At 32.2% G+C, this 19,169-nt stretch overlaps 1 protein-coding gene across 2 annotated transcripts in view; it reads right to left on the reverse strand.

Annotated features, from left to right (window-relative positions):
* RASSF8 (ras association domain-containing protein 8) overlaps positions 1–19,169 on the reverse strand; it is a 204,355-nt gene that overhangs the window by 90,035 nt on the left and 95,151 nt on the right. For both annotated transcript variants that reach the window (XM_080180126.1, XM_080180125.1), the window contains exons 4-6: positions 8,237–8,576; positions 3,125–3,268; positions 1,869–2,557 (exon numbers count right to left, since the gene is read on the reverse strand). In XM_080180126.1, coding sequence (XP_080036252.1) covers positions 1,869–2,557; positions 3,125–3,268; positions 8,237–8,576 — 1,173 coding nt within the window. The remainder of the gene's footprint in view (positions 1–1,868; positions 2,558–3,124; positions 3,269–8,236; positions 8,577–19,169) is intronic.

A 19,169-nucleotide genomic window follows, 5' to 3' on the forward strand; every position in this document is an offset into this window, starting at 1 on the left:
AAAATATAGGTTGGATTATTAGTTAATTTACTGAGTTGATACAATTGCAGTAGGTTTTAATATACCATTAAGATGGTCATTTTAAATGGTTGAAAAGTTTGAAGCGCATAAATTTTTTTATGTTTATGAATTAAATTTAGTAAAAACAGAGCCAGCCTATTACGTAGAAATGTAAATTTAAATAAGAAGCAAATTCCCTAAAATCAGCATATAACAAGTATTACTATATCCATAGATTATAAGTAATTTAGGACATAAACAGTATACGTTACGAAAAATGACCGGTCTTTAAAATGTTCCTGCCTCCCATCTAATAAAGTTGTAACCCTATTTTTGTATGTGTGCTTTTTATATATATGTATAATTGTGTGTGTTGTGGTCAATTAGATCAAAGAACTTTTACCGACATCCGGCAGATTATAAAAGAAAAAATTAAAAATTTCAAAATTCAACCTATTATTATTTTAAGTGAATTTTACTTAAGCCCAAAAATCACATAGTAAAATTAATTTTAGCCTAGGGATTAATCAGAGTTTTATCTCAAGCATAAAATTCTGCTTTGTGCCCAGAGTGTCTAATTTTCAGATCTCAGCCCACAGAAGGGCTAGAAAAAAGTTCTTTAGCTTTTTGGTAATGGCAGAAGGAATAAAAGGCAGTTACCATTTGAACCCAGAGTCTAAAATGACTTTAGAGTACCCTTAGGGCCCCTTATAGGCTAGAATCCAGACATTTCCAATTTTCGATTTTCAGGATTCCAGGTATGAGTCTTTGGTTTGACTTAAGCTCGCCATAAGTGGAGCTAGGGTTGAGATATTGAAGTTTAGTTTTCTCTACCCTCTCACTGTGGTATCTCAGTGTACTATCCTAGCTTGGTAGCTTGATATCTCAGCTATCAAGGCGCTGAGACAACTTTTAGTGAGACCGCTTCGGTAAGAGGTAGAAAAAAATTCACTCAAAATACATAATTGGTTGATTTTTGACATTTTGAATATCTTCTTTTAAAGCCTGCCAATTGTGGGAAATGTTCTTTAATCTCATTAGCCGCACCAAACACAAGCATACATATGTATAAAGAGCACACACAAAAAAAAATATGGTTAAAACTTTATTAGAAAGGGGCAATAGCATCTTAAAGACCGGTCATTTTTTGTAACGTATACTGTACATGTGTTTTTATTTTTCAAAGCATCTTTACAAATAACTTACTTACTCCAAAAAGAAATATTTGACTTTTAACATTTCAGCAAGGCACAAATAACCATCATAGAGAGCAAAATGTGTTTTTCTGTAAATGTTAAATTTTAAGAAACAGAATATGAAACTAAGCAAAGGCATAATTGTTATTTTACAATTAAACTATTTCTCTCTGTTTATAGTAAATCTAAGTCACCAAATTACCTTTTTTGTAACCCTTAACAATTTGCACCAAAAGAAGATTTAGAGTAGCTAAACTTCTTGAGCTGAGGAGGTGGGAGTAACGAGATAAATATCTTTCTCGTATTCATTCGAATCCGGTGGATAGGAACCGGTTCTCATCCATACGAAAAAACTATGTCTAGCATCGTATTATATCCAGCTTTCTACGAATATAAAAATGTACAATCATAAGATTAAAACCAGTTTTTTTAGCCCGTGCCTACGGCACCTAGGGGCTAAAAAACTGGTTTTAATCTTATAATTGTACATTCTATATCCGCGGAAAGCCGTTTATAATACGATGCGAGAAATAACTATTCCAACGATATTCATTTTTATTTTTAAATTTTTTTTTTAGAAAGTTAAAATAAATGAAATCTTCAATTTCTTAGATTTTTATAGAACTTAAAACTAAAGCGCGGTTGCTCTACAACAAGGTACAAAATACTTACATGCAGCCAAGCTCCAGCTCTCTGTACTCCAGGCGGGGACGTATGACCCCGGGCAGGGCTCATACCATGAGCTCCGGCACCCGAATTACTTCTATGCGCCAACGACCGTCCGGGCGATCCGCTTTTCACATGGTGTAAACTTCCCGCCCCCCGCAATTCTCTATGATTAGGGGGTGGAGAGTAGTGGGGTGGCCGTCCGCCCATTGCTGAATAATAACCTCGGCTACCGCCTTCACTGCCTCGCGGCGGCGTCGGAGAATGTGGCTGGTAGTAAGGATGGTTAGAGGCGGAGGGTGGAAGACCTAGAGCACCGTTACCACCACCTCCCCGCCGTTGTTGTGTCGGCGACGTTGGGATGGGCGGTCCACCACGGGCGTGTGATCCCGGCGGCGGTGGGGGCGGGTCGCGGTACGGCGGTGGTTCCACATTTCCACTTCCGCCGCTGGAATTCAAAGCTGAATTAACGGCGCCTCCGGCTGGACTAGCATTTCTGACATGTTGAGAAGACGAGGAAATCGGCGGAATACTCCCGCCGCCAGCGGGGTTAGGCGGGTGTCTGTAGGCCGGCGGAGGAGGTGGTCCACCGGTGGCTCCCCGGAAATGTCGGGTGTAACCATATTCTCCGGAGGCGGCGGGGTAAGGCGGGTATTGGTCGGCGGGTGAGGCAGACTTGTAGGTGCGCGGCCAACCTACAAAAATAAAAAATGTAGAAATAACTTTAATGTGCTTTATTCTGCTGCACTTTAATTCTTATGAATATTAGAAAACTAGTTCATACATTAAATTACTTAAAACAAAAAGTAATATAGAAACATGTCAAAAAAGCGAAACAGAGTATCAAACCATGTAAGACATCAAACAAAAATCGGGGGAAAGATTTTATTATAAAATAGAAATATTATTTCTTTTGAAATATGACTCTTACGTTCCTCAAGTTTCATATATTTCATTTTTTGTGTTAGTCATGTTTTTTTTTAAGCTAAGTTTTTTTATAATCAGAGACAGTTCATCTGTATGAATTATTCAAAGGGGTAGTTGCACGACTATTTTATTGGTGCCTATTTTTTTTCTTATTCTATGTAATAAAGGTTTTCTACTCAAAGTACCCAAACTTGTTAAATGCACTTCATGCAACTATTCTTTTTCCTACTATTGCAGATTAGTCAATCAAAATTAAATGAAAATTTTTACTGAAATTTTCAAAGAATTGCTTCGCTTGTTTATTGTGAGATAGTAAGATATGAAGCCTATCATACCTTGTGGTTGATATCCCTGGGGCGGGAGATGACTAGTTGATGTTGTTGGTTGTCTGTCAGATGGCCGGTTGTGACCGGTTTTAGACTTTTCCACGTCAGATGAGAAGTTGCTGGAATCAGATCCCGTCGGGTCAGAACCTTGACCTAAACAACGCCATTGATTAGTTTCATAACATTAATTTCAAATATTCAGGGATAAAACAGCGGACGATATATTGATGTACATCCCCAATCATGATCCACAACATTACCCTTTATGTAGTAATTACTGGCGGAAAGTACTAACAGATTAGAACCATTCGAAAAAAATTTAATACTAACACTTTTAAGCTAACAAATGTGATGATGTGTTTGTACAACTTTGGGTACTAATATAATTTACATTCCAATGTACCCTCTCCCTTTAGATAGTTACTTCGCCTCTAGACTTATAGGGCATTTGTTAGTCAAAGGCAACGTATTTAAACAATTCATAAACTAAATTGAAGAATTTCGTTTAATCTTTCAAAGGAAATTATCTCAAATATAGGATTTCAAAGCGTTTTTTCCAAATGAATTTAGAATTGTGAAACAATTAAGCACTGACGTAATGTCTGAATGTTATTTCTAAGGTCTGGCAAAATATTTAATAAGACACTGCAGCAATTAGTTTTATATAACGACAAAAATGTTGCGTTATTTCTGAATTGCTAACAAAAGATTATAATTGAAAATTGAAATTCAAAATAGTCTTCCTTTGGGAATATTTGGTTTGTATGGTGCCCAACAGACACTCATTCGGCCATAATGTTATTACCATTATTAAGGGCGGATTTCTCCATCGATTTTAAGTGATCATGTAGAAAATCCAGAGCAGCATCTGCGTGCGACGGGATGCGAAACTCTAACGCACAAGGATATTAGATTAAGTAACATCCATCAGACAACCAACCCTTTGATTGCACGACCTTTGTCTGAGAAGTCCTAACTGTGCAAGATAATGATTTGCGCCTGTTTATGGGCCAAGGCATTCCCCCTACTCCTACTATTTATTATCGCACACCTGACATAGCAGCAATAGGAACCATTTTCAATGTGACTTCCCCGGCGACGAGCGGATGCGCTACGTCTTGAGCTGCGATCGCGGGTTACGGCCATTATGTTAAAGCCTTTACTTACCAGATTAACAAGAGGGACCAAATAGACCCCCCCCCCCCCCCCCCCCAAGTTAGATATCTGACAAAGTAGGAATAGGAATCATTTACCCACCTTTATAGATTACACAGACTGATTAGGACACACGTATTTGAAAATTTGAAATAAAGATGTTCTCTTTAAACTTACAAGAAGACAAATTAGAAATTTAAACTTAAAAGTCTAATTTAGACAAATAAAAAGTTTAGGAGTTGAAATTTATGTTTTGTTTAACTCTAAAGTCATTTACATTTTAAGAGGTAAAATTAAGTTCAAAATTGTAACAAAACATTACAGAAAAACGTTTTTAAAAATAATGCCAAAGAAATAATCGCAAAACCTAGTAATTCTTTTTAATAGAGGTTAGCGTACGGTAAAACGGTCATAGTTATAGAGTGACTACTCTATCCCACTCTTTTTAATGACCTTTTTCAAACCCTTTAAACAGCTTTTAAAAATATTAAATTGAGGTTCCAAATTGGCTAAAAACATTAACTTTAAACAACCTATTTAAACACAGATATGTCCAATCACAACAAAAAAATTTAGTAAGTCATATTGAAAAATCTTAAAACACCTAATGAAACATCTAGTTTAAAATTCAACCTTGTAGTTTTTTATTATGATGACTGAACCTCCATATGAAAATATCCCCCCCCCAAAAAAAAAATTGATAGGTATTATATTTTCCTAAACTTTTTTTATGTAAACACCTGATCCTTATTACAAGTCCTTGACAATGCTTTAGGGCAGAAAAGCGAACATATGATTAATTACGTCTATTTAAAATCTTAACTATTTTTTTCTTCATCTTATAAAACTAGATTCTTCACAGGGATAGGCAGAATGAAGATATATTTAATAGAAGGATGAATTTTGTTCTAACCTACTCCGACTGCTTGTTTATTGAGTTGCTTAAATAGCAAATTTATAAGCTTTACTACTTGTGGATGTTAACATCAACATAAATGCACGTAGAATATAATGCTGTCATTGTCAACAACAAAGTAAATGATAAAATATTTCAATAGTACTAGTACTTTAGTGTTGTAGGAAAAGTATAGGAAAATTAGGTTTTCTTAAGATAAAATGTTCTAAAGACTATGTGCAATAGTAGGGATATAGAGATAAGGCAATGGCAATTCAATTTTAAAGGCCTACTACATAGTTTTCAAAACCTGATGAATGTAAAAAAATTTAAATACACTGTTAAAAATAATTTTTTTTTTAGCATCAGATGATACTCTATATTCTTCACATTAATGTATAGTATCAATCCGTACGTAGTAGGAAAAAAACCTCATTACGATACAAGGAAGTTTTCAATGCTGTAATAAGTATTAGGTAAACTGAAGTAACACGTAGTACTAAATAATGTATTTGTCTGTATAGTATTGTCTAATACGCTCTTGGGAATATAATTCGATACGGTAGAAGTAATTTTTCATTGCCCTCCTTCGCAATTGTTGTTACCCTCTATCATAATTTTTGATACTTTGTAGGGAATGAAACTAATTTACTTTGTATGAAAGATCAGTTTATAATATATGATTATTATATGTACATATACATTTTGTTATATCAACAAACATACCAAGCAGAGCCATAAAACATTAATTTAAATGTAAATTTAGTAAAAAAATTACTTTAAAGATGTTTAGGACTAAACATTATCCTTAAAAATAAAAACTATGGTCAGTCATAATTACAAAAAACAAAACTATAAATCTGAGCATAAATAGTAACATTTCATCTTTGTCTAAAACGACCAAGCATTGAAACACTTCCATGAGAGGTGTGCACGAATGGTGCCTGTTTCAATTATTCTTTACAGTACAGATTCGTACCCTAGAACGAATGAATAGTTACTATTTTAATAAACCATTCTCTTGCGTATTGTCTGATACGCTACAGCGTATGAAATAGTACTAAATCAAGAAACATTTCTACAGCGTATTTTCCGATACCCTACAACGTATAAAATATTACTATTTTTATAAACTTTTCTACAGCGTATTCTATAGTACCCTAGAGTGTATCAATCGATATTAAAAAAAATGTATGGGTTCTGTATAGTAATAATTATTGTGTTATATAGTATTACATAGTGTTATATATTAATTATATAGTTGTAGGGTACTTACGGGTCCAATACTCTCCAGAGTATCAATTGATACTAAATAAAAAAATTATTTTTAACAGTGTAGTTTAGTTAAGGCAAATTTTAAAAACGTGAACAAAGAAAAATATTCTAACATCAGATTAGAGTCTTAAAATTAGCAAAAATCAGAAAAGTTATGTTTAATCAAGACCTAAAGTCAAAGACAAGAAAAGAATAAATTTCAGATCCATTTTCCCATCCCTATATACCTGGAAATTAGATAAATGATTATTACAGAAAAAAGTATGCTCTGAAAAGGGTAACAACTAGGACAAATTAATAAGTAACGCTACGATATATTTTTGATAATTGGTGCATTAAAGTTCATTTTCGGTAGGTATTGTAGAAAAACACATTTAATATGATATATTCGTTAAACATTTACAAGCCAATATCTATGTTTAAATATTTATAACTATTTTAAAAGTTAATGACGGAGTGACGTAAGGACATACCCTAGTTGTAAGTAACTGCGTTCTCCAAGTGTAAGAGTGCCATACACATTTTTTCATCTTGCATCAAATAAATCTTAAAAATACCAAGTTTACCTTTTAAACAAGGATAGGTTTAATAGAAAAACTGATTTTAAAAGGAAAATGTGTTTATTCAATTCAATCTAAAGGATTTGATAATAAATAATGGATATTATCCAATGATTTTTCCTACCTTTCAAAAATAAAAATTTCCTTTTCATATTTGTGTAAATCAATAATATCTTACTGTTATACAGTAAAATATTTACTTTAAATAGAAAAAACGTAAATGCATGCTATAAAATATAGTTGCTGCGCAACGCTTATCGTGACTATGTAGTCGAATGTAAATAAAGTAAAAATATGAAGGTAAGAAGAGAGTTTATTTTTATACAGTAAAAGTGTTTTTATAATAAAAATTATGACAAAATAGCAAACTTTTTGAAGAGGCAATCCTTTTTAGAAATTATTTGGTCTTTTCACTAAAAATCTAGTTTTTTTACAACTTCAACCCCATGCCCCTTTCTTATTTTTAATTTTTGAGCGACAAAAACCAATAGGCTCTGCCTGTGGGGCTTTCCTAACCTATACTAAACCTTACATAACCTAAACTAAGCATCAAAAACACAATTATCTCTCAAATATTTAGATTGTGGTATTGTGGATGGAAATAAATATTTATTTAATAGGAAAATCGTAAAATTCTGCCATTGGTAGATAGTAAAATTTAAATATTAGAGAAAATTTGAAAAGCAGTTTATTCAGAATTTCCTTCTTTGTTGCGGATTTTCAAAATATTTTTTTTTATTTTGTATTGAGGAAACATTACTAGATGGTGTTGGTGTGCTTTATTGTAGGGAAAATTGAAGTAGTGTTATCAGTGAATACAGCTAATTCAATCTCAACTATACAGGGTATACCAACCGCAGTTTACTGTGAACCGCAGTCTAGTTTTATACACAAATGAAAAGATGCAGACGAGCAACAATATTTATAATTTGTCGCATTTTAAAATATAACTTATTATCTGCAACCTAACCGCCCTAATATTTCTCAAGGGAGGGATATACAAAATTATTGTCAGTATCAATATAGATACGAAAACTTTTCATCAATCAACATATAAGTCTTTGTTTAGATGTTCTTGTAAACGGCTAACAGATAGTTCCAAAATTATCAGAAAAGTTTAGATTTAGTCTAGGTTAGGTATAAAGATATTTAACGTTGGGGTCCATCACCCCCTCCCCCCTTTACACTAAGAATTTAGAAATATGACCATGAAAAAAAGTTAATGATCTAACTAACCTGAATCCGGACTTAACCTTGCAGCATCCGGTTTTATTCGATTACTCCCGCCAACAACACCGCCTACAACCGGCGGACTTTTCCAGATGCCGCCTGACGCCGCTCCTGACTTGGACATATCGCCGCCAACCCAGGGCGCAGATTTGACGCCTTCCGGACTGGAAAATGAAGGACCAGAAAAAGGCACACCAACACCGCCACTGGCGTTGGATGTTGATGGGTTGGGCGGCAATGCCGCCTGTTGGTTTGTGGTACCGCCGGCGGTTTTGTTAGGGTCCAGCGGCGACCGTTGGAGGATGAATTGAACGTCGTAGGAGTACTCGCCCCATTTCTTAATCACCTGAAATATAAATATTATACACATCCTATTATAAAAAGTAGTAAGGTATTTTGTCTGCAGCTTAAGATCTCACTAACCACTGAACCAATGGGGTTCTCCTTTTAGAGAACCTTATACACATCCTATTATAAAAAATAGTACGGTATTTTCTCTGCAGCTTAAGATCTCACTAACCACTGAACCAATGGTTTTTTTTAGAGAACCTTATACACATCCTATTATAAAAAGTAGTTCGGTATTTTTGTCTATGGATTAAGATCTTATTAACTACTGAACCGAGAGGGTTCTCCATTTTAGAGAACCTTTACACCTCCTGTTACATAAAAAAGTACGGTATTTTGTCTGTAGCTTAGATCACACTTACTACTGAATCGATGGAGTTTCTCCATTTTAGAGAACCTTCAAATAGGTACTGGGGTAGTTTTAGGCAATTTTTTTGCTCTTTTTTTACCCTTTCAAATACAGATCCCCTGAAGCTGGGACGCAACCGCTAGTGAAAGTATAAAGTATCAAATAAAGTATTTTTTAAATAAGCGATAATTTTTGTGTTCTCAACAAGGCACTTTGAGGGAAAACTCCGGAAAATTTCCTTTATAAGTAATGCTGTAAAGCTAACAACATTTTAGAAGAAAAATATAAAAATCAATTGAACTATCAATTAACTATTCAATTATGACTTTTTAGATTAAAAATATTTTTTGATATGTTGAAAAACAAGGAAAATACTGTACAAGTCATTATTCTAGTTGAAGAGTAGCCGCGCTGCTTATAAGACAAGGTTGAAAAATGAATTAATAATTGTCTAATTAAGTTTTGTTTATGGGAAAACTAAAGGATAATTGGCCTTTAATCTACACTTATATATACATACACATGAAATAAATGGATAATTATATTAATATGAAGTATTCCATTGTTGGTTTAAATACAAAATCTAACACATACATATACTCAAATCAAAAGAAAACACAAAAATAAAACATGTTTTTTTTAATACTTGTTCTCTTATTCGATGGTTTGGGGACTTGAATTAAATCTTGATTTGTCGTTACAAACAATCAGTGTCTAAAGTTTTCCATGAATATTTATTACTTAACTAGAAGAAATAATTTTGCTTATTATAATTAAGTTACATTATTTTTTTATTCATTGTCTTATCCATCTACCCCTTAAATGTAAACATAATTAGATAGATAATATGTATTTAGATTGTAAGGATCTTATCCTTTTAATAAAGCAAAACTTTATTATAGATTATTTAGAATTAAATCGTTTATATGAAAATTTAATTGTTACATTAAGGATTGTAAATTACGCAAATTTGTTTTCTTTTTACTACACATTAAATCAAAACAATACTTTTTATATAGAGTAGCTGCGCTTTTCCCCCCTAAAAGAATGTGCTCCTTTTATTAATGAAAATATTTTTTGTGTCGCCTCCATGAATTTTATTTTCTCTCTCTCTATAATGAGAATATTTATGAATATAATCTCATGTTAGTAGTGTTATTAGCGCAGCTACTATAGGAATGTAAGTCTACGCTAAAGTCCGGCATTACGTTAAAACAAAATAAATCATTGATTTTTTAAAAACATTCAAAACATTATTTTTTGAAATATTTTTAGATTAAATGGCTAAAGTTGCCAAAATATTATTTTCCGTTGTTTTAATAAAAAAAAATAGCTAAGCTATTTAATCATATTAATATAACTTGTAATATAACTAATATTGTTCCTTTTCTATAATGGTCTAAATTACTACCCCGAATGCCTTAGGTACATAATGAAGTTACTGGAGGACACTTTTCAAAGTAATAAAAACTTTAAAATTTACATTTAATTTACAATGGTATTTTTCGAGTATCTTTGCTTTATAAAAACAGGCATTCAAGAAAGAAAAATACAGACACTCTCTAATGACAAAAAATGTTTTGAAAGTTTACTTCTAAAGAAGTGTTGAAAGATTGTTTTTGTATATACTAAAGTAACAGGATGTCTGTGTCTGTCTGTTTGTGCCGATATGTTTTATCTTTACAATGTAGCTTCTCATAGGTCCTGAGAAGGTTTAAAACTATTTTGGGGGAGGGTACCACCACCCTCCAGGAGAAATCGCAACTAGAATCTTAAATTTGACAATCTGGAAGGGATATAACAAAAGAAGATAAATTATCACTGGAAAAGTTACCGTACCTATATATAAAAAAAACCTAAAAAGAGACGTTCTCTTAATTTGTGATAAAATAACAAAAATCACTCTTCTCCCCACAGAGTTTAGCTAAGAGTTTAAACTTTGATAGTACAAGTATACCAAAAAAAAATTAATGACAAAATCAGGGTAGGTAGCATGAATCCTGGACTGTGTCTGATCAAATTATAATATTTCTAAATTTCATTATCAGTTTTAGTAAAATTCTACTATTATTTTCTATGATATTGTTCCACGTCTTTAAAATGTTAAGAGGGCTTATATCCTCCTAGACAAAGCAAAGCAAGTCTGCAAAAAATCCTCAGAATTAAAACAAGAATAACAATGTGAATATGTAACGTAGCTATTCAATGAAGAAAATAGCAAGTTAATTTATTTTTTTCTCACTAAGAAAATGTACTTAATGACCAACAGACAACAAAGTTTTGATTGTCAGTGAAGAATTTTTAGGGATAAGACAATGGACAAGAAATTGATGTACATCCCAATGCTAAAAAACAAAATTATCCCGTCTAAAGATTAAAATCAATAGTTAAAATGTTTGGACACTTCTAATGTGAAACAACCAATTAAGTTTTAATAAAAGTTTTAAGCCAGCAAATGAGAGATCATGATTGTAAAACTATGGGTGCCATAATAATTAACAATCCAGTGTCTCCTATCTCCCTGATGTAAATATAAAAAAATAACAAACAAAATATATTTATTTAGAAGAAGCTTCGCTTCTAAAAAATACTTTAGCTTTTTAGGGTATTCATGTAAAGTAATTTGACGCTACACTTAACTTCCAACAAAATATTATAGGATTTCAACCTAATGAATTTATTAAACAAAATATGTTTATTCACCCCTTTTTAAGATAGCTAAGCTACTAGGTATATATCTTAGTTTTGCATGATTTTTTTTATTAATTAAAAAAATTATGCTTTTATATTTCATTTATTTGATACGCCATTAGGTTAGGGGAATTTAATAATAGGAGCGATATCTCTTTGGAGAGTGGTCATACCCTCCCCAAAAATAATTATAAACCTTCACAAGATGCTATATACCTTAGGGCGGGTTTATATCGGAATTAGACAAAGAGGGGATACGCAACAGATAAAATTAACCTTTAAAACATTTCTGACCGAAAAAGAATTTTAAAAAATTGAGTTTTAGAACGCGACCACTAAAAAATCTATTTGATTACTTATTAATATGCAAAGACGACATTCAAAATTTTTTTGAATCAGAACTATGGCTTTATAGTACTCCCTGAAAAGGCCTTGAGGAGCTGAATCAGGAACTTTTGTCCGTTTTAAAATATCTCGTTCCTAGCCTTAGAAATCACTAAAAAACCATATTTTTTAAAGGTTTATTGAGAATTGTCCAATTTGTAGAGGTTTTTTAGATTTTCTCAGGCTAGGAACGAGATTTTTTGAAACGGTTAAAAGATCCTGATTCTACTCCTCAATGCCTTTCCTGCGAGCACCATGAAGCCATAGTTCTGATTTAATAAATTTTTGACTCCCATTTACAAATAGCTATACAATTGAATGTCTGGTCGTCAGCGGTTTTAAGACTTAGGATAAATTTTAAATCATCCAGAGGTGTATTATACTTATACAAATCATTTGCAGATCCCCGCTTTGGCCTCAGAAAAAAATGTCCAAAATCGACCCACCCTAATATACCTATTAGAGGAGAACCATATTGTTACATAAGTTCGAGAAATCTTTTGGTACACACGGACAGGCACACAAATGGACATCCTATTATTTATATGAAGGGATCAGGGGATATGCTTTGACCCATTGTCTCTTTCAAAACTAGGATCTTTTTTGTTTTTGTTTGCAGTTCTTCGTGATTTTTAGTTTAATTTTGAAGTTATGTCTTAAATATAAAAAAAGAAAACAGTTTATTTGACAAACTGAAATCTTGAAGGAAAACATTTGTAAATTAATGCGTCCTTCTATTATTTTAATTTGAGAATGCTTTCAAGACGTAATCTAGCTCGTAAAATGTTTTTGTCAATTTAGAAATTCCGGGCCTAATCTATCAATCCATTCTTCTAATTTTATGTTAGTGTAAAATCAATCAATGATGACTTTATCCTTTAATGCAAAGCTCAACAAGAAGACAATGGACAATACAGAAAATTTGCAATAAAGATTGACACCGCTTTTAATTAAAAACAAAAACATATTTTTAAAGTAATTGGTACAGAAAATCGATTCCTTTCATGCCATATCAGTATGGGTATCAGCATATAAAATATAATTAACATTACACTAACTCTATAATGCTGTACTATATAAAAGGAAAAATATCTTTGATTGAAAGAAATTTGAAGACAAAAATGTTATTTTTATGTAGAATATACTTTAAAGGCATGATAATCAAAAGCATATTTCACATCTAATCTAATCAGTTTTAAGAATAGTAAAATATACCTGAAGAAGCATCGCTACTAAAACGACATGAAAGCATTCATTAGAAAAAGTTAAAATAAATGTATTTAGTATTTTATCTCAGGGAGGGAGAGGACAATGGCATTTTTTTTTATCAATCTACAACCTTTCTTCATTTTAGGTTTTTAGGGATATAAAAGGAATAATCTCACATAAGAGGAGGGGTAAGATTAATTTTTCTTCTAATATCCTTTGATTTCTGGTAAAATCCTGTCACAGTTAAAAATAGAAGGGTAAATAAATGCAATATAGCAAAGACTAAATATTTTATAGACTTAATTTTATAGCAACAGGATGTCTGTCGGTCAGTAGTGAAGGACTTATATGGTTAATAAACCATTGTTTATTTTTTAAAGTAAAGCTTCTTAAAGGTTAATAACTATTTTAGGGTACCTCCCCCCCCCCTCTATGAGAAATCGTGCCTCTTTTTTTGGATACTTCACATAAGTCCAAGAATAGTTTTAGGCTATTCTATTTATAGATTCAAGTTTTTAGTTAATTTTAATCTATTTTTCTGCTTTTCCCTACCATTCAAATACATATACCCTAGATGATAGGGGCGCAGCCGCTAGTGACTATATAAATAACAGCGGCTGCGCCCCAAGGATCTAAGGTATCTATATTCAAAGGGAAATGGAAGAGCAGAAAAATAGTCAAAAACCATACCCAGACTTATTCATAAAAACGAAATAGCTTAAAACCATCTCAAGGCCTACAAGAAGCTTCACTCTAAAGGAGAACCATATAGGTTCAGCTATTAGTGAGATCCTTCGTTACAGACAAAAAAAGCTTACTACTTTATATAATGGGATAAAAAGATAGATAAGTAAGCAGGTAAAAGCTAGTTAAACTAATATATAGAAGGTAGACAAGTAGAATATTAATTATTATTGTCAATCTATTAGCAAGTTAGTCTTTACTCTATGCACTTTTTCCTTTCCGAACAAACTCTAATAGTCACTTCTATAGTCTTTTAATATCATCAGATACAGCTTAATACTTTTCGAGCAAGATTAAAATATTTCTGTGACGAAACTATATCAGCATGCCTTTAGGTTTAATTTCAAAGCAAAGCTTAACTTTGTCCATAAGGGAACTTTAACAGGAATTGAGGGGTATTTTTTTAATGATTCGAAGGTTTTATGCCTTTAAAAAAAGTAAACTGAAAGAACTGTTTATTGTTATATTCTTATTTGTTTTTGAATAACTTTGTTAAATAATGGGTGGGTGTGGGAGGGTAATGCAACCAGAATCAGATTTTCCTTATAAAACTTAAGATGTGTAATCCTTGGTGTCTCTATTTTCCCTAAATGAACAAAAATTTTGTAAAGTAACGGCTAATGGCTGGCGGTTCTGCCGTTTGCACGTTGATTACTTGATGGTTGCATTAAAAAAAAAACCTTAAAACTCAATATATGTTAGGGAGCACACAGCAAGAGAAAATATGCGTAAAATTAGTTTTAAAATAATCTATCCCTCTTGCCCTGAGGATTGTAATCTATGAGTTGAAAGTTGTGTTTTTGACCAGATAAGATCATTGATGTTCTGATGTAGGTTTTATTACAAAACAAAAAAAAATTGTCCACTAATATCTCAGTTTTAATGATAGAAAATCTAATTTAATATGGCTTAATACAAAGAAACAGAAATAATCTTTTTGTATGGGATACATCTTAACTATTGAGAATATTTGTTAAATCTAGCGTTTTAAAATCAACCTAACCGAACCTGAGGTAAAAAACAAAAAACAAATAACCGCCCATCCCTCCTTATTTTCAGTTTATGTTAAAGGGGGGGGGGGGTATAATTGTTCAACAAGAAAATGTGTGTGCCTATTATCTTAATATGTAATATAAAATTTCAATTCATTACGTAGTTTTTAAGTAACATTATTTGTATTCCAGATTACAGCTCCCTCTTTCTCAAGTCAGGCATCAAAGATATCAAGTTTAATTTAATTAAAAGTAAAAATAAAAACAAGAAAATTTACATGTAAAGCTGGAAAACATAATACACCTTATAAAAGAAAATACGATTAATTCAAATCAATGGGTAGGTTTTAGACTATTTGGAGAGAGTATGTATATCCTTTTTTTTAAACTTACCCTTTCTCACTTACACAATCTTATATAGCTGCTAAATAAATCCCAATTACCAAGGTAGTCGTAGGGTCAAACGAACAAATAGAGGTTTAATGTAGATTTGCTAGAAATAAAAGAATGACCATTACAATCAGATTTAAAGAAACCTGGGGAATTTCAAATCCTTTAAACTTTTAGAAATTTAACTCTTATCGTTCCATCAAATGCAATGTATTAAAATCATCTTTAAATTCAAGGATATTTACGTAAAAAGAAAAAGCTTTTCTACAATTATAGACCTAATTTTGGAATAGACTTCGCAATATAAGGGGGGGGGGGGTTAATGCAACCATCTCGTAATCAGTGAGCAAATGTCACTTAGAATACGAATTTTGATCTAAAATTTTGCATGAGTAATCCTTGGTAGGTCTATTTTTCCTAGATTGAACAAAAAGTTGGAAAGTAACGGCTAACGGCTGGCGGCTTAGCCGTTTAGCCATTTTAAAACTATTTTCAAGGCAAATCATCACAAAACCTATCTCCACATAATACTCTTTCACATGATTTAAAGCAAAAATATGTTTTAAAAAGTTGATTCCTACATAAGTTATGGCAGATATGCCCTAAAAATCAGGGTTTCGGATCCGCATTGATTTTTTGCGGATCCGGATCCTTGACAATAAAAATAAAATCACCAAACCTTTCAAAAAATATTTATTCTTAATTTGAAGTCAAAAATACTTTTAATTTTCAAGTCTTACCCTAAACCTTAAAGATTGGCTCTCATCAAGAGAATGTCTGAGATTTTATATAAATTTAGGTAGATTTTTCCATTTTTCCCGCATTTTTTTGAGTCCAAGGATCCGGATCTGGATCCGCATTTTTTTGCGGATCCGGATCCTTGGACTCAAAAATATGCGGATCCTTGCGGATCCGGATCCAGATCCAGATCCGAAACCCTGCTAAAAATAGGCAAAAAAACAGCTAATTGGCTGAGCCGTTACTTTTTCAACTTTTTGTTCGATTTAGGGAATATAGACCTACCAAGGATTACTCATGCAAAATTTCAGATCAAAATTCAAATTCTAAGTGCCATTTGCTCACTGATTATGAGATAGTTGCAATAGCCCCCCCCCCCCTTTACTGATAAATCTTACAAAAGTTATGCAATCAAAGAGTTAGTTGTTTGTAGGGCGTTAAAATTTAACACATTGCTGAGACAGCGCTATACTACTAATACACAATATTGTACTTGCTTGGAAACTACATTTCTAGACAATTTCCTGTAATTCAATTTCCATACGTCAAAATTCTATTTCTAACTTACATGTACATCTGATATTATCTTTCAACAATTTTATATATTCTTTGGATTTCATTATCGATTTCAACAAAGTATTTGATCAATTAATTGGTAATTTTTTCATAGAAAGTTTACAATTTATGTATGACCATTCATCCGTCTATGTGGTAAAGTTAAGCAATTTTAAATCGTCCAAGAGATTTTAAACTTTGGTATAATCTTGAAATTGCAACAAATCCATTACCATTTGGCTGGAGAAATAGAAAAGTCAAAATTGAATTTCTGAAGATAAAAGTTTCTTATTAGTATAGTTTGTTGATAAAATTTAACTGACCTAAAAAAGTTATAAAGGTAGCTTCGCCTTTAAAATTAAAAATAACCTATTTTACTTACAACCATTAAAAAATCCAATCATAAAAAACAAACAAAACACATTAAAACTCTACTCCAATCAACCAAATGGATTGTTTTGCAAAAAATGAAATGGAAAATACTATTTTTAATCAAAATTCTATACATACATGAAACACCCTAACTAGTGTTTTTACATTAATGCATGCAGAAGTAGTTGAGTATGTTTGTCAAAAATAAAATCCCGTAAATGGCTAAATCCTTTTATCTTGGACTTTTCGGCCAGTAAAATCATTAATATTAGCAATAAATGGGTGCATAATTCAATATTTTGCTTTTATTGTTCTAAAATAAAACAACGAATAAGATCACTACGATTAATCTATCCTCTCATATAAATTAGTTTGGTTTTAAGTTAGTCCATTACAATTTTGTTAAAAACTAAGCATATTAAAGGGGGGGGGGGCGAAAGTGACACTTTTTGAAACCAAAACTAAGAGTCAACAAAGGAACTGAACTAAAAAAAGGGTTACAGGTCTGAGATTTTGCATTGCAGTTGCTTTATAGGGGTACAATATGGAACTGTGAAGAAACGGCGGCGAAACCGCCGAAAACCGCCGTTTCCCGCCGTAATTTTTGTTGCCTTTTCTCGGCGGTTTTCGGCGGTTGCGCCGCCGTTTCTTCACAGTTCCATATTGTACCCCTATAAAGCAACTGCCATGCAAAATCTCAGACCTGTAACACTTTTTTTAGTTGAGTTCCTTTGACTTTTAGTTTTGGTTTCAAAAAGTGTCACTTTCGCCCCCCCCCCCCCTTTTAGCTGCAGATGGGTCTCGGGATGGATTTATTTTCTCCAGTAAACTCTGCAAAGATTCAACATTTTTTCAAATATTTCAATTTTGACTATGAAATATAATGAAAACAAGGCTAAGGCATTAAAGTATTATTCTTGAACTTCTGCATTTAGCGGATGATAAATATTGATGGAAAGAAAGAGTTGTAGATTAATTGAACTCTCCCTCCATGCTTAAAATTAGTTATTCTTGCTTTAGGATTATACAATACAAACAAAATTACACAATAAAAAACAGCAAAACAACAAGGAAAAATAACATATCGATATAATCAAATTTCACTAAAGTCCCAAAGAAAAACTTTGGGGACTAGTAAATAAATAGCCCAATATCCCCTCTCTCTCTCTCTCTGAATGGAAATAGATCGGTTTTGAGCAATGAATAGAAAGCCTTAAAATGTGTTTATAGATACTAATAATCACGTAGTTTTGTAAACAAACCACTAGAGAGCAATTATGTTTAAAGAAAATATACTTTTGTGCATAAACCGTTTACACAAGTTTAAATTTGGCATAATTAGTTGTATTTACTTAGAATTTTTAATCCCCTCACTTCACTTTACCCATACTCGGGAATACAGGGATGAGATAATTTAAGATATTTTAATATTCCAACAAGTCGTATGTAAGATTCTGTTCTCGGTTTGTTGGAAATAATGAAGAAAAGTACATAACATGCACTTAAATTCCAACAAGGTTGACATCCTTCAAAAAGTACCAAAACAAGATCACAAAATCCAACTCTGCTCTAAGTTTTAAGTACAAAGATTTTTTCGATTAATCCAGAGAAGAAACAAATTATTTCTTGTTGTCTTTATAATAGACATGTGAAGGCCGTAGCTAAAACTGGTTAACTCTATAGTGGCTTCGCTACTTTCAAAACAAACTATTATAGGATGTTAATAAATCGTATAAAGGGTTCAGTTTTAATTAAAATAGCCATACCACACGAAATAAAATAATAAATATGATGATTTTTAAAATTTGGCTCATTCTAGACCAACTCTCTCTTTTTAGCATCACAGTGGTATAGAATAGGCTAAAAAGTGCCTAGTAATAAAAATTCTTCCCCCCTTATTTTTAAATAAATTGAAAAAGAGAAAAGGGGTAGTATTTCGTGTGTTTGTTTTAAAATTTATATTGTGTAGGGGTTACGTCCCCATCAGGTGAAAGAACCTATCTACCAACCTCACTTTTATTTTCAATATTTTTAAAAGATGGGGGGGGGGGGGGGGGTAATTTGCTCGAAAAGTATTTTAAGGGAGAGCACATAGTTTTTGCACTGTTTGTGTGCTTATGTGCGTGTGTGTACATTGCAATAATATCTGTGCAAATTCTTAGTGCAT

Source organism: Acartia tonsa, chromosome 12 (genome assembly GCF_053477335.1).
Source record: "Acartia tonsa isolate MP-2025a chromosome 12, ASM5347733v1, whole genome shotgun sequence".
Lineage (NCBI taxonomy): Eukaryota > Metazoa > Arthropoda > Copepoda > Calanoida > Acartiidae > Acartia > Acartia tonsa.